Source organism: Trichomycterus rosablanca, chromosome 15 (genome assembly GCF_030014385.1).
Source record: "Trichomycterus rosablanca isolate fTriRos1 chromosome 15, fTriRos1.hap1, whole genome shotgun sequence".
NCBI classification, from domain to species: domain Eukaryota; kingdom Metazoa; phylum Chordata; class Actinopteri; order Siluriformes; family Trichomycteridae; genus Trichomycterus; species Trichomycterus rosablanca.
In genome coordinates this window covers 186,063-199,879 of record NC_086002.1, presented here as the reverse complement: position 1 = coordinate 199,879, position 13,817 = coordinate 186,063, and the positions used below count along the sequence as shown (strand labels likewise).

Below are 13,817 nucleotides of genomic sequence, written 5' to 3'. Positions count from 1 at the left end.
CTGCTCAGATACTGTAGGAGTGAGTTTAGTGAGCAGCATTTGATTTTCTCCTTGTTCAATATGCACTTATTAATTTAAACTGAACCTTTTTTATTGGTTCTGGTTTATCTGCAAAATATCAACACATGATAATTGGGAAACAGGATTTAATTCTCTAGTTTATCTTTAAATTAAGCACGAATAAGAACACTTTACAAAGTAGATCCCTGCACTAAAGACCTTATAAATATTATCTACAGGAAACCAGTTTCAAATATTAAACTCAAACCATAAAGTTAAAGCCACTTTAATTTAAATCTTCCACAAAATCATTAGTGTTTGAATGACTTTATTTAATAAATGTAGGTTTTTGTTATTCTAAAGTGATCAGAAACTTTCCACAGTTTAAGCGAATCCATGTAGCACTGACTAGAACACTGAGGTAATAAAAGTAAATAAACTTTAGTAGTTCCATACTTAAACTAGTGATCCAGAACTGTTTTACAGCGGTTTGTAGAAGGTTTCCTTCAGATGATTCAGTCCGGAGGAGTTTAAAAGTATTGGGACAGAAAACTATTGGTAGTTTGAATCTTTTTATTTTTCAGATCAGCTCCAAGAATACACCCAGGAAGACGAGTGGACGAAGTTATATACACGAGATGTAGAATAGGTCGTACAAAAATTACTAAGGAGACAGACCCCCAACATGTGATAGATCCCAAACACAACTCACAATAAAACATATTCTGATCGAATCCCCAAATACACCAGATAGAGACAATAGCTACACATACCTGGAACTATTAAGGAAACCCTCAACCAAGAAAACACTAGAACAATCCTAAACTTAAACACAACACTGATCATGTATCTAAAGTGGTGTAAAAAATCATAAATATTTTTTTTAGATTATCTAGTGTTCATTTCACAAAGCATGTTGGCATGTTTTCTCCCCATGTTGAGTAATATTTTCCCCTTAGTAATATTGCACTTAGTGCTCAAACATAACATGCGGAGGGTAGATTAGTTTTCTTAAATTGCCCCTAATGAGCCATTGGGCCGCTTCTCAGATTGAATTCCTACCTTACCCAAGGGTTTTGACTCAAGATCATGATGCAGCAAGAGTGTTTTCCCTCCTAATTTATTTAAAAAGGTGCATTTGTTCAACCCAGATTAGTAAAGAGGATTGAGGAGGCTGCATCACCTAAATAAATTACATTTCAAGAAGTTTCTCTACCACAAAATCTCTTTTTGAAGCGGATTTTCAAGAAAACCCAGTTTGTTCCACTTTGGTCACAGAACAGCAGCTTCAGAAATACGTGTTCATTACATGCGTATATAAACTTTTAACCTGCATTTATTTAAGTTATTTTTTAACATTTATTTTCAGCACTTGGGTGGGGTGGTGTGTTCTGCCCAGTACTGCAGAGATCTTAAATCTTAGATGTTAAATGTTTCATTACTGAAGCGCAAAGACGTTCAGACCTCGTTGATTAATTTGACTGTAATAATCAGTAAAATTTCTTTTGTTGTGCTGATCTAGGATCTGTGTTTCTCACTAAGCACTTTTATATTTTAGTTTTCAGTTCATTTTTATTGATTTCTGAGATTTCACTTCTATTTTAGGCTTTTTTATTTAGTTTTTTAGTTCTTCTTTTTTTAGTTATTTTTTACGAGTTATAGCCACTTAAATTTAAAACCGTGTGTTAAACAGAAGGTAATATTTTGATATAGTAGCTTAGTGGTATTTATGAAATTGATTGGGGGATAAATCCCGTTTCAGCGTTCCTCATTTTACCACGAGGAGCTTGTTGTCGTCCTTTTGCACATCTTGGTCTCAATCTAACGACTCTTCCTGGTGATAAAGCCCCTTAAATGTTGTAATTTTAGAGTTTTGTTCTTAAAGTCGCCTGTTTCTTTTTTTTATTATTTTAACAGTGGCTCTAAAACACTGGTTTTTATTTTGTATATTTTTGATGACCCTATTTGAACATGTGGTTTCCTTTTGTAGGTTCTCCTGGATCTCCTGGGTGCAGCAGCAGTTAGTCCTGGATGGAAGCTGAAGATGCTCGTGTGTTGCCAAAGTGCTTACAGTGCAGGTAGTGATGTTCCGAATCTACTGCAGTGGAGGCACTTCAAGCAGCACACCAGCGCGTTCACCCGGATACTGCCACCCCCCCACCCCCCAGTGCCATGCCCCGCTATGCTTTGCCTATGCTCTGTTCCTCTTATACTCCACTAACACTCTTCACCTCCTGAACGTTCTCCTTTACCAGCTCCTGCTCCTCACTGTGGAACGGCTTTGTGCTAAGGTGCATCTAGTGCAGATAGTGAAGTAGACTAGCACCTACTGCCCTAAGTGCTCCTTCTGGCATGAAGGGCTGTGCCGGGCGCCGCCAGATCGCCGCTGGTTATCGATTAGCGCTGGTTAGTTTTGGGTTTGTGCAGCTCTCGGCTAGTTTTGCATGGTTGCATTACAAGAAAAGAAGAGTTGTGCAAATCTATGCAAAACTGACGGCGGCCTGCTTCTGCTGCTGCTTCTTCTGCGACTGCTGGTCCTGCTGCTGGTTCTCCTGCTGCTCCTCAGGTCCCTCAGAGCTGCGTGGTGAGTTTAAGCAGGGCTAAAGTGCTTATAGTGCAGGTAGTGTTCCTAAAATCTACTGCAGTGTGAGCACTTCAAGTTCTGCTGGCTTCAAACCTGCTGTATGCTCTCGGACCAAACGCTTCATGATCAGGTGCATTATGGGTATTCAGTTGCATGAATTCTGCAAATCAGTTCATCAAAGTTCTATTTTCTTTGGTGGTTTCAATACAGACACACCAGTACACGTATATTTAAGTATATAATCATTCTTTTGTGCAGTAAAGCTAATAGATGCAGTTTGTTTTAATTGAATCAGTTTTTAGCATCTTAAACTGTATAAAAATAGAAATTTGACGTTTTTATTGATGCGTTTGTTGCTGAAGCTGCTTGTTTATGTAAAAAACCCAAAACATCCATCATGCATTAGTAAGAACACTTTTGCTGTCCCGGTGTTTTTGGTGTGTACCCTTGACCGTGTTGTAACTGGGCTGCTCTTGCTCAGTTTTGCTGGTTTGCATTCAGCTGGTCTGTAGAGTCGCTGTGCAAATCCATGCAAAACTGAGCACGGCAGCGACTGTTCCACTGAGCGGAGACGGCGTGGGTGATGTTCTAGTCCCCTCACTGTGCAGGTTGGGATTTGTGACAATGCTGTACGATTATATCAGGGCGTATTGCACTTGTCCCGGCCTGTACGTGAGCCGGGAGATTCCTGCACCGTGTTCAGTACTGATGTGAAATGAATAAAATACTGTGGTATCTGAATACTAACAACTTTGTTTCTGAGGTCTTATTTTCCTAAAGCTGTTCATTTAAACAAAGACAAAACAATAAATACATTTAATTTGAAAAGACAAATGGTTGCTGCCAGTTTTTGACCTCTGTCCATATACTTTTGGCCAAATAGTATATTTATATAAACAGGTTTTGTTTCCCTTTCATCACTTGTCTGAGATGTTCATAAATATTAATTTAAGTTGTAAAGTAGGGGTGCACAAACTTTCTTAAGGCTGTTCTTGTAGTTACAGCTTCACTTTACAGGTTACCACTCTGTCACAGGACAATGCACACTTGCCTGTAATTATGGGTAATTAGGAGCAGCTAATCCACCTTCTGCATGTTTTTGGGCAGTAGAAGGACATCAAAACAGCTCCAAGAATTGGGGTTTAATCATTTTGGAGCTTTCAATGAAGTGTATTCATTTACCAGTAGTAGGGTGGCTCGGTGGGTAGCACTGACGCCTCACAGCAAGAAGTTCCTGGGTTTGATCCCTGGGTGAAGCGTTCCGGGTTCTTTTTGTATGGAGTTTTGCATGTTTTCCACGTGTCTGTGTGGGTTTCCTCTTACAAGTTCAAAGACGTGCCAGTGAGGTGAACTGGAGATCTATTGTGTAAGCAGTAACTACCGTTCCTGTCATGATTGGAACCAAAGTGTAAAACATCACGTTATAATCCTAATAAATAAATATTATTAGTAGGCTTGCCCCCTAGGTGTGAATGTTTTATCCTGCGATATACTTGACACCCACCTCGATCCTGATCAGTAAAAACGCAATGTAGAAGTGTCAGCTTGTTGAACGATTGTGTTCTGGCTGCTGTAGCTCTTCATTGTGGCCACTAGATGGCAATACAGTCAATGCAATGTGGAATATAGACTGTACTGGGACCAGAACTGTACTGGATTAACTGGATCAGATCTGAGTGAATATGATCAATATGAGCTTTGGTTTGGTGTCTGATTGATTGGACTGATACTGGATCACACTGTGTTTTTAGCTTTTAATACATACTTTAAGCATAAAGCTGAATCTAATAAATACATTTAGTGAAATATCCATTAATCAGATTCTGATATTCTATATTTAATCATCATTAATAAATTAAATTGAAGCCACTATTCCATATCGGCTATGCTGTGTATTCAGGTGGTTATGGTGTAGAATCTGGTGCAGTGATGTAGATTATAGGAAACGATTTATAGTATCAAACACACACTAGTGGTGTGTGATGTTTTATTCATGCTGTGTTCCTGAGAGCTTCAGCAGAGAACAATCAACAAATACTGATCAATCACCACAAAAAACAGCATAAACACCACAAATACTGATCACCACAAAAAAACAGCATAAACACCACAAATACTGATCAATCACCACAACAAAACAGCATAAACACCACAAATACTGATCAATCACCACAACAAAACAGCATAAACACCACAAATACTGATCAATCACCACAACAAAACAGCATAAACACCACAAATACTGATCAATCACCACAAAAAAACAGCATAAACACCACAAATACTGATCAATCACCACAAAAAAACAGCATAAACACCACAAATACTGATCAATCACCACAACAAAACAGCATAAACACCACAAATACTGATCAATCACCACAACAAAACAGCATAAACACCACAAATACTGATCAATTACCTCAAAAACAGCATAAACACCACAAATACTGGTGGATGGACCCATTAAAACACTTAAACTGGTGTTAAAAGAACTAGTCTAGGTGACCGTGTAAGTGAAAGTCACTCAGACAGAACTGGTTTTAGGAGCACAATGGTTTTAGATCAAAAGTTCTTATAAATATCATGTAAAAAGAATTCGGAGTTTCGTTCCAACACTTTATTATAAACCAATTTTTACTGCAGGTTTTACTCTGAAAACTAGATTTTAATATCAGGCTATTATTTTAATATAATAGTAATATTAATACATTTATGAGAATGGAAATGTGTTCTTAATAAGGTTTAGTTAGTTTAGATGTGATTCTGTGTAGCTAGGCTGTAGCTGTGATTCACGTTAGCAAGGTCCATGTTTAGCATGTTTCTCTGTAGTGAGGTTGTAGTTTAGCTGTATTTTTCAGATTGGGAGCAGCTCTAAGTTTTATTACATTAACTTTTATTACATTACATTTTATTACATTAACTATTACATAACTAGACTTTTAATATTGAATCAAATAGCCGGTATTCGGTCTGAAAAAGAGTCGATTCGCCATCACAAGTCAGTCAAAACTAAGAGTCGTTTTTGGAGTCGATTCACACCTCAACAGCTCAGTGAAGGTGCCGCTGATTAGAATCAGCTGTGTTAAGTGTGGTCTCAGAGTCCTGCTGTATGCTACTTTAGCAGCGTTAGCTTTAGAAATGTTCAGGTAAATATTATAAATCCTTAATCATAAATAAATAAACAGATGAATGAAGCTTGTGGAATCAAATGTTGTTTAGATTCGAACCCTCGTTTCACTGGTGAGTTGATTCACTGGAATGAGTGAGTTTGGGTTTCTGATCAGTTAAATCATTTTATTACATTTAATTATTCAGTATTAATGATCTAAATCATGTTAGTATTCCAATAACCTGCTAATTACACCCAGTTTCATTCATTAGTTAATGAGTTCTGTTCTGTCTTAAATTAAAGTTGTGGCTGTTTGTTTTTCTGAGCTGTTTCATTTCTATAATAATTTTCTCTGGTCTTTACCATCCCAGATAGTAGGAGTCTTGTTCTTGTCTCTAATTTAGATAATATGGCTCTTGCTTTTGTTCCAGAAGGTATTAAGGTCTTTGTTTTGTTTTTTCTGGTTCAGATGGTTTTGGTCTGGTCTCAGACTTGGATGGTTTGGGTCTTGGTTCTGGGTTTTTTTGCTCACTGAATATTTTAAAAGTAAAAATATTAATAAAATAGAAAAGTGATGCAACTTAAATACTTTATTTAGTTTAAAACACTATACATATTCATTTTCACAGATATATGTTTTGAATAGAGCATCAGACACAGTTTGGCTCTGTACACATGGGTATGGCTAGCTGGAACAGGAAAGGATCTTCCCCAAACTGTTACCACAAAGTTTAAAGCATTTCATTAATATTTTATACCTGGTTGTATTCGCCTGTTATTAATAGGTGTGGTGGAAACATGTACACTAAATAAGGACGGTGTCCACATACTTTTGACCATATAGAGTATTTTTTCCTCTTCACTGCTTATATAAATGTTCATTCTTTTATTGATCTGTTGTCCACTTACTTCCATCAAGCCATTATCTCCAATCCTGCTCTCTCAGAGGTCCATCTCATCTCCTGATGGTCTCATCTATAGGAGGTTTGTTTTCAGTTCTGCTCAGTGAACTTCAGAATCTGGATCTGAGTTTAAAAACAAAGCTTGTAGCTTTTAATCTTATTGATTTTAGACCTGAATCTCGATCTGCTTTGTTTTTTACATCATCAAACCCTCCAGAATAAAGATTAGATGAAGATTTAGATCAGATTTGGATCAGATGAAGATTTAGATCAGATTTGGATCAGATGAAGATTTAGATCAGATTTGGATTAGACTGAACCACGTGGTGGATTAAAAATCTCTCTGATGTATTTAAATGATTTATAAGCTCAGATCAGATCATCTGTACATGAGCTCTGATCAGCTCCACATTTCCTCTTTATTCATTCATTAATAATAAAATAGGGTTAGAATTGAAGAGGAGCAACCCCCCCCCCCCCCCCCCCCCCCCACCCCCCCAGTGTAACCGCAGCCCTGATCAGCAGCTGCAGTTCTACTGTTTAGACTGATGGAGGCGCTCTGGTTATTCAGATCCGCTGTAAAACCTAATCTTATTACTTAAATTATCTTATTATTGTTATTATTATTATTTTGTAATGTTAATATTAATATTATTTATTCCTGACAGAAACAATCAAACAATCAAATACTGGTGGTAAGTTGTGACGTCACAATGTTTCATGACTCAGGAAATGAGTGATATTACAGTATATGATGAATATTAATAATAAATCATTATATAATATTGTGTATCTCAGGTGGTTTTGTGTTATTGTTATTATTTTATAGCTTTCTAGGCACATTTTAGAGAATTATTGGTGGTTACTAGGGTGTTGCTAAGTGATTTATACATTTTATTTAATAACTGACTGGTGTTGCTCCACCGTTATTATTTCCTTTATTGATTAAATTAATCGTTCTACCGGAATATTTGATCCTATTACACTTGTTCTGTTGAATCTGCTCCCTCTTACACATCTACCCTCGTCTGTACCCCCCAAACCCCCGCCTCCCAAATTGTTCCCTGGTGCCCCCATTCACTTCAGTAAAGCACAGACTTTATGTTGGCAGCACAAACAGTGCCGCAGGACAGAACCTCCTCCTCATTACTATGCAGGTGGGATCGACTGGATTTGCATTTATCAATATTAATCAATACAAACCTGATTGAAAGTGTGCACACACACACACACACACACTCGTACACACACACACACACACACACACACACACACACACAGTAATAAATAATGGAAAGCTGTGGACACCTGTTTAGCAACATGTGCTATAAACTGATTCTCAGGTATCTGATTCTCTGGATCTTCTGGGTGGGATTAGTCCTGATCTCATCTTGGTTTCTGTTCGTATGGGTTCTGCTCTTGTCTCAGATAATATGAGTCTTGCCTTTGACCTGATTTAGGTGAAATGGCACTTGGTCTTGTCCAGGTAAGGTCCAGATTCTTTTCTCTGTCCTAGATAGTCGGGGTTCTGTCCTACACTCAGATGGTTTGGGTCTTGTCTCTAATTTAGATGAAACTGGTCTTGGTCTCAGAAGGTAAGGTCCTTGGTCCTTTTTCTGGTTCAGATGGTTTGGGTCTTGGTCTTGTCCCAAAAGGTCAGGCATTTGGTTCTTGTTCTTGTCTGTAATTTAGATGGTTTGGTTCTTATTTTTGTCCCACACTCGGATGCTTTGAGTCTTAGTCTTTGGTCTTATTTCAGACCATAGATGGTATGAGTCTTGTTCTTGTTGCTAATTAAATGCGTGGTCTTGTCCCAGGAGGTAAGGTCATTGGACACACTTGCATTTCAGTCTTGTTCGTGTTGCTAATTTAGATTAAATGGCCCTTGGTCTTTTCTCTGTTTTAGATGGTATGGGGTCTGGTCTTGTCTTTACCCTGTCTCAGATAGTATGAGTCTTGTCTCTAATTTAGGTGGTTTGTGTCTTGGTCTTATCTCTGACTAAGATGATTTGGGTCTTGGTTTTGTCTTTGATTTGGATGGTTAAGCCGGTATTGGTCTTCGTCTGGTCTCAGACTCGGATGGTTTGGGTGTTGGTCTGGTCTCAGACTTAGATGATTTAGGTCTTGGTCTTGTCTCTAATTTAGATGGTTTGGGTCTTTGTCTTGTTTCTGATTTGGATGGTTTGGGTCTTGTTCTTGTTGCTTATTTAGATGAGGTCTTTTCTTTGTCTTACATTTATATTTACATTTTCGAGATCCAAAGCGACTTACATTACAGTTACAGTATACAGTCTGAGCAACCAAGGGTTAGGGGCCTTGCTCAAGGGCCCAACAGAGCAACCTAGCAGTGGTGGGGCTCGAACCAGCAACCTTTGGATCACTAGTCCTGTGCCTTAACCACTAGGCTACAGCTTGTCTTAGATGGTATGAATCTTGATTCTTTTCGTCGTGGTCTCCTTGACGTCTGCTTGGTCTCCTCTTGGTACCACTCTTCTGTCACTCTTGTCTCTAACTCAGTTGGTTGGGTGTTGGCCTTGGTCTTGATTCTTCATTTGGTCTTGAGTTATGATTCCTTTCGTTGTGGTCTCCTTGACGTTCTCTCGGTCTCTCTTGGTACCTCTCTCCTGTCCCTCTTGTCTCCTCCTGGATGGTTTATTCTGGACTCTTTTCTGGTGTCTTTATTTACTCGCTCCCGTCGTTCCGTCCTCTCATTCTCTTCCCCTTTTTCCCGGGGTAAATAAATCAGCGGTTGAAGCTCCAGGTTTTTTGTGGTAATGGCCCGGTGGACGGGTCTCCCTCTCTGCAGGCTGCTGATACGGCTTTTTTTTTAACGCCAGTTCATCAAGCCGAGGGGGAAAAATGGCTGGCTGTTGTTTTTGCTGCTTTTTTATTGGATGTGTGTGACCGTAATGCACCGCTCCTGCTTTATATGCTTCATTTATTCTGCGGTGGGGTGATGTACCGGTAATCTATAGGCAGTTATGCCGCCCGGCACCGGCGGTAAAGAACCACCAGATTGAGCCGTTAAAGAAGAACGTTTTATTACATCCTGCCCCGAAAACCTCAAATATTTATATGAAGTTTGAGGTTAGCGGCTTCTCGGCGGGTAGTGCTGCCGCCTCACAGCGAGAAGGTCCTGGGTTCGATTCCCAGCTGGAGAAGTCTTGTGTGTTCGACACATGTGCAGTACCGACCGCACTGATCTCTGTTATCCCCCGTCTCTGTGCAGCGCCATCAATCAGCCAGCAGAGGGAGTAACTGCAGCAGTTATGAGGAAGCCCCTCCACCAGAGGGGAGACATGTGGAAAAAGAGAGAGACATGTAGACAGAGAGGGGAAGGCAGAATGGTGGTTAGACAGGTGGACAGACTGATGGACAGACAGGTGGACGGATTGATGGACAGAGAGGTGAATGGACTGGTGGACAGCCTGATGGACAGAAAGGTGGACAGACAGATGGCTGGACTGGTGGACAGACAAAAAGACAGACTGGTGGACAGAAGGACAGACAAAAAGACAGACTGGTGGACAGAAGGACAGACAAAAAGACAGACTGGTGGACAGTCTAATGGATGGACTGGTGGACAGACAAAAAGACAGACTGATGGACAGACAACAAGACAGACTAACAGATCATTTGATACTTGATTACTTTGATAGACTGTCAGGTGGCTCGGTGGGTAGCACTGTCCCCTCACAGCGAGAAGGTTCTGGGTTTGGTTCCCCGGCCGGGTGGCCCGAGTCCTTTTTGTGTGGAGTTTTACAGGTTCTCCCCGTGTCAGCGTGGGTTTCCTCCCACAGTACAAAGCTACTAGGAGTTGTGTGTATGTGTTTTGTGATGAACTGGGTGTTTCCTGCCTTTCGCCCAGTGAATCGGACCCACCGAGACCCTGGGACCTCCACCGGAGGGGGTTCCTCATACCTGCTGCAGTCACGCCCTCTGCTGGCTGATCGATGGCGCTGCACAGAGACCCTCGGAATCTTCCGATGACCTAAAACAACCCATTTTCAGCTTTAATCTCCATCACACCGGGAGTCACTGGGATTCAAACCCTCCACGTTTAATCTCCGGGGTTTATCCCGACTTTAATGTCCACTCTGCTGTCCGTTGTTCCTCCTAAAAGCTGCTGGAGGACATTTACCCCCCCGAGTGGTGCATATTTACACCTCTGCTGCTCCGTAATGGACGGGAAAAGCTCTTAATGCAGCTGGTGGAATTATTTATTCACATCTGCATTCGGCTTTAATCAGAGTTTATCTGTGTGTTAGCGGCTGATTCGGGATCAGACGTTCAGTTCATCAGTTCGGCCTGCTGGGGGCGCTGTGGACATTCAGAGCACCAGCACTCACGTCACACACGGTAGATTATTAGGTGGAGCAGCGGAGACCCGGGTTCGAATCTCAGCTGTGTTGTCATCCAGCCGGGCGTCTACACAGACACGTTTGGCTGTGTCTGAGTGGGTGAGTAGGCCGAAATATTGTGATGGATGGGTGCCCTTATGGCCAGCGTTTCCAGGTGGAACCGGATCCACTGCAACCCTGACCAGGATAAAGTGTTTTTCATTCATTCAGTGTCTGTTTTGCCACCGCTTTATTCTGGTCAGGGTCCCTGTGGGTCTTATTCACTGGGTGAAGATCAGGAAACGCCCCAGACAGGTTGCCAGTTCATCACTGCTGGAGGAAACCGGAGCACCCGGAGTAAACCCACACAGATATGGGGAGAACATGTAAAACTCCATACAGAAAGGACCCGGACCACTCCACCTGGGAATCGAACCCAGGACCTTCAGTGCTACCCACCGAGCCACCGTGCCACCCGACAGTCTACTGATGTAACAATACATACAGGAATAAAAATATTATTATATGATTATCTGTCTCTCTGCCCACCTGTCTGTCTACCAGTCTGTCCTTATGTTCATCAGTCTGTCCACCTGTCTTTTCAACACTGTCCATCTGTCTGTCCACCTGCATGTCCACCAGTCTGTTGTCTTTCCATCCACCTGTTTATCTGTATGTTTGTTAATCAGTCTGCCCATCTGTCTGTCCATTTGTCCATTCCTCTGTCCATCAGTCTGTCCATCAGTCTGTTCATCCACCCTTCTGTCCACCTGTCTGTCCATCTTTCTGTCCACCTGTCTGTCCAATCATCAGTCTGTCCTTCTGTTCACTTGTCTATCCATCAGTCTGTCCAACTGTCTGTTCCTCTGTCTGTCCTTTTGTCCACCTGTCTGTCCACTAGTTTGTCCATCCATCTGTCCACCTGTCTGTTATCTGTCTGTCTACCTGTCTATCCATTAATCTGCCCACCTGTTTGTCCACCAGTCTGTCTGTCCACCCATCTGTTTGCTGTTGTCTTTCCATCCACTTGTTTATCTGCATGTTTGTTCTCTCGGTCCACATGTCTTCCTCTCTCTACCTACATGTCTTTCTGTCTGTTTTCCCATCACTCTATATCTCTCTGCCCATTCGTCTGTCTGTCTTCCTGTTTTCGTTCCTCTGTCTGTCCATGTTTCCATCCATTTATTCATCTGTCTGTCTCCATTTATCTGCTGGACTTTTTTTTCCCTTTCATGGTGTGTGTGTGTGTGTGTGTATGTGTGTGTGTGTGTGTGTGTGTGTGTGTGTGTTCGTGTGTGTTCTCTAGTTTCAGATGTCTGACTGGTATTAAATCCACACATTTTGACCTGCAGACATGAGGTTAAACCTGAGAAATGTCCAGTTCACACACACACACACACACACACACACTTACACACACACACACCTCCCCAACACACACACACACACATTTACACAAACACACCTCCCCAACACACACACACTTACACACACACACACACACACCCTGAGTAAACTGTACCTGTGTTGGCAGGTGAGTCTCCGCTCCACATTGTGCTGCTGTCCGGAATATTAATGCCTCTCTCTGATGGAGGGACGGCAGCTCGTGGACCGAGGGGCCCGACAGGAACCGAGGGGACGTGGAAGCACCGAGATGGATGATAACGAGAGGACCGGCGGCCAAGGACACGAGGACACCGAACGGGAACGGAGACGACTAGGCGAGGAGAGGAATAAACGTGGGGACGGGGGAACGAGGACGTGTCGGGGTACGGGGACGAGGAGAGACGAGATGAACGATGGGAGAGAAGTGAAGGAGCGAGCAGAGGACGCGTGTGAGGGACGAGGACGGGAGGAACCGGAGCCAAAAATAAGGAGGCGAAGGGGACGAGGAGCTGGAGGTGAAGGACGTGATGATGGCCGGGAGCGAGAAGATAAGATGAGAGCAGAACGGAGAAAATAGGGGACAGACGACTCTCCAAACCATTAGGGAATCGGATATGACTAAACAGATTTTTGGGGGCTCTTTGGAACACATAAAATCAAAAAATCAATTTAGTCGTATCTGATTCCCTAATGGTGTTACACTTCCTCTCTACTGCTGCAGACCTCACTGACTAACACACGCCCCCTCTGACACGTGTGCAGTACGGACCGCTTCTTTCCCCCTGCACCAGGGTTCATACGGAGATCCGTATCGCGCACAGAGAGTCACGCACTGATCTCTGTTATCCCCCGTCTCTGTGCAGTGCCGTCGATCAGCCAGCAGAGGGAGTAACTGCAGCAGTTATTTAGAGTTATTTCCTTTATATGAGTGATGTATTACTCTTGTTAGTAACTGTTGTGGTGGTAATTAGAAGGGGCGTCTTAATACTTTTGACACAGTGTGGCTAAAAAGTCACTAATTAATGCACGAGAACGTGGATCCTGGGTTTGATTCGTGAGCCCGGATCTTAACCCTATACAACAGATTTGGGATGAATCGGAACTTTGATCATAAAGTATCAGCGTCCGACTCCCAAATTTCCACAGACACTACATCCTTTACAAAGCCGTCCCAGAGGAATGGAGACTGTTGTAGCCGCAGGCGCGGGCTCATCAGGTGTCGGAGAGGCTTATGCTCACGTGTCCACATACTTTTGGTTTAATTCATTATTACAGTAACATTCAGGTGTTTATATACAAGAATTCAGTATAAAAAGAGTCAGAGGTGAAACAGCAGCTAAAACAACACACATATGAACAAACGATTCACTGAATCACTGAATCATTAAACCACTTCATTGTTAAATCCCTGAATCGTTGAATCACAATCATTAAATCATTGAATCATTGAATCACTGAATCGTTAAATCACTGACTCATTAAATCATTGAATC

General features: G+C 41.8%; 1 protein-coding gene across 1 annotated transcript; it reads left to right on the top strand.

Moving 5' to 3' along the window:
- Positions 1–5,639: 5,639 nt before the first annotated feature.
- LOC134329613 (uncharacterized) lies at positions 5,640–12,967 on the top strand. Its single transcript, XM_063010895.1, has 2 exons — positions 5,640–5,733; positions 12,473–12,967. The coding sequence occupies exon 2, from the start codon at positions 12,527–12,529 to the stop codon at positions 12,899–12,901; it is 375 nt and encodes a 124-aa protein (XP_062866965.1). The 5' UTR covers positions 5,640–5,733; positions 12,473–12,526; the 3' UTR covers positions 12,902–12,967.
- Positions 12,968–13,817: the final 850 nt, after the last annotated feature.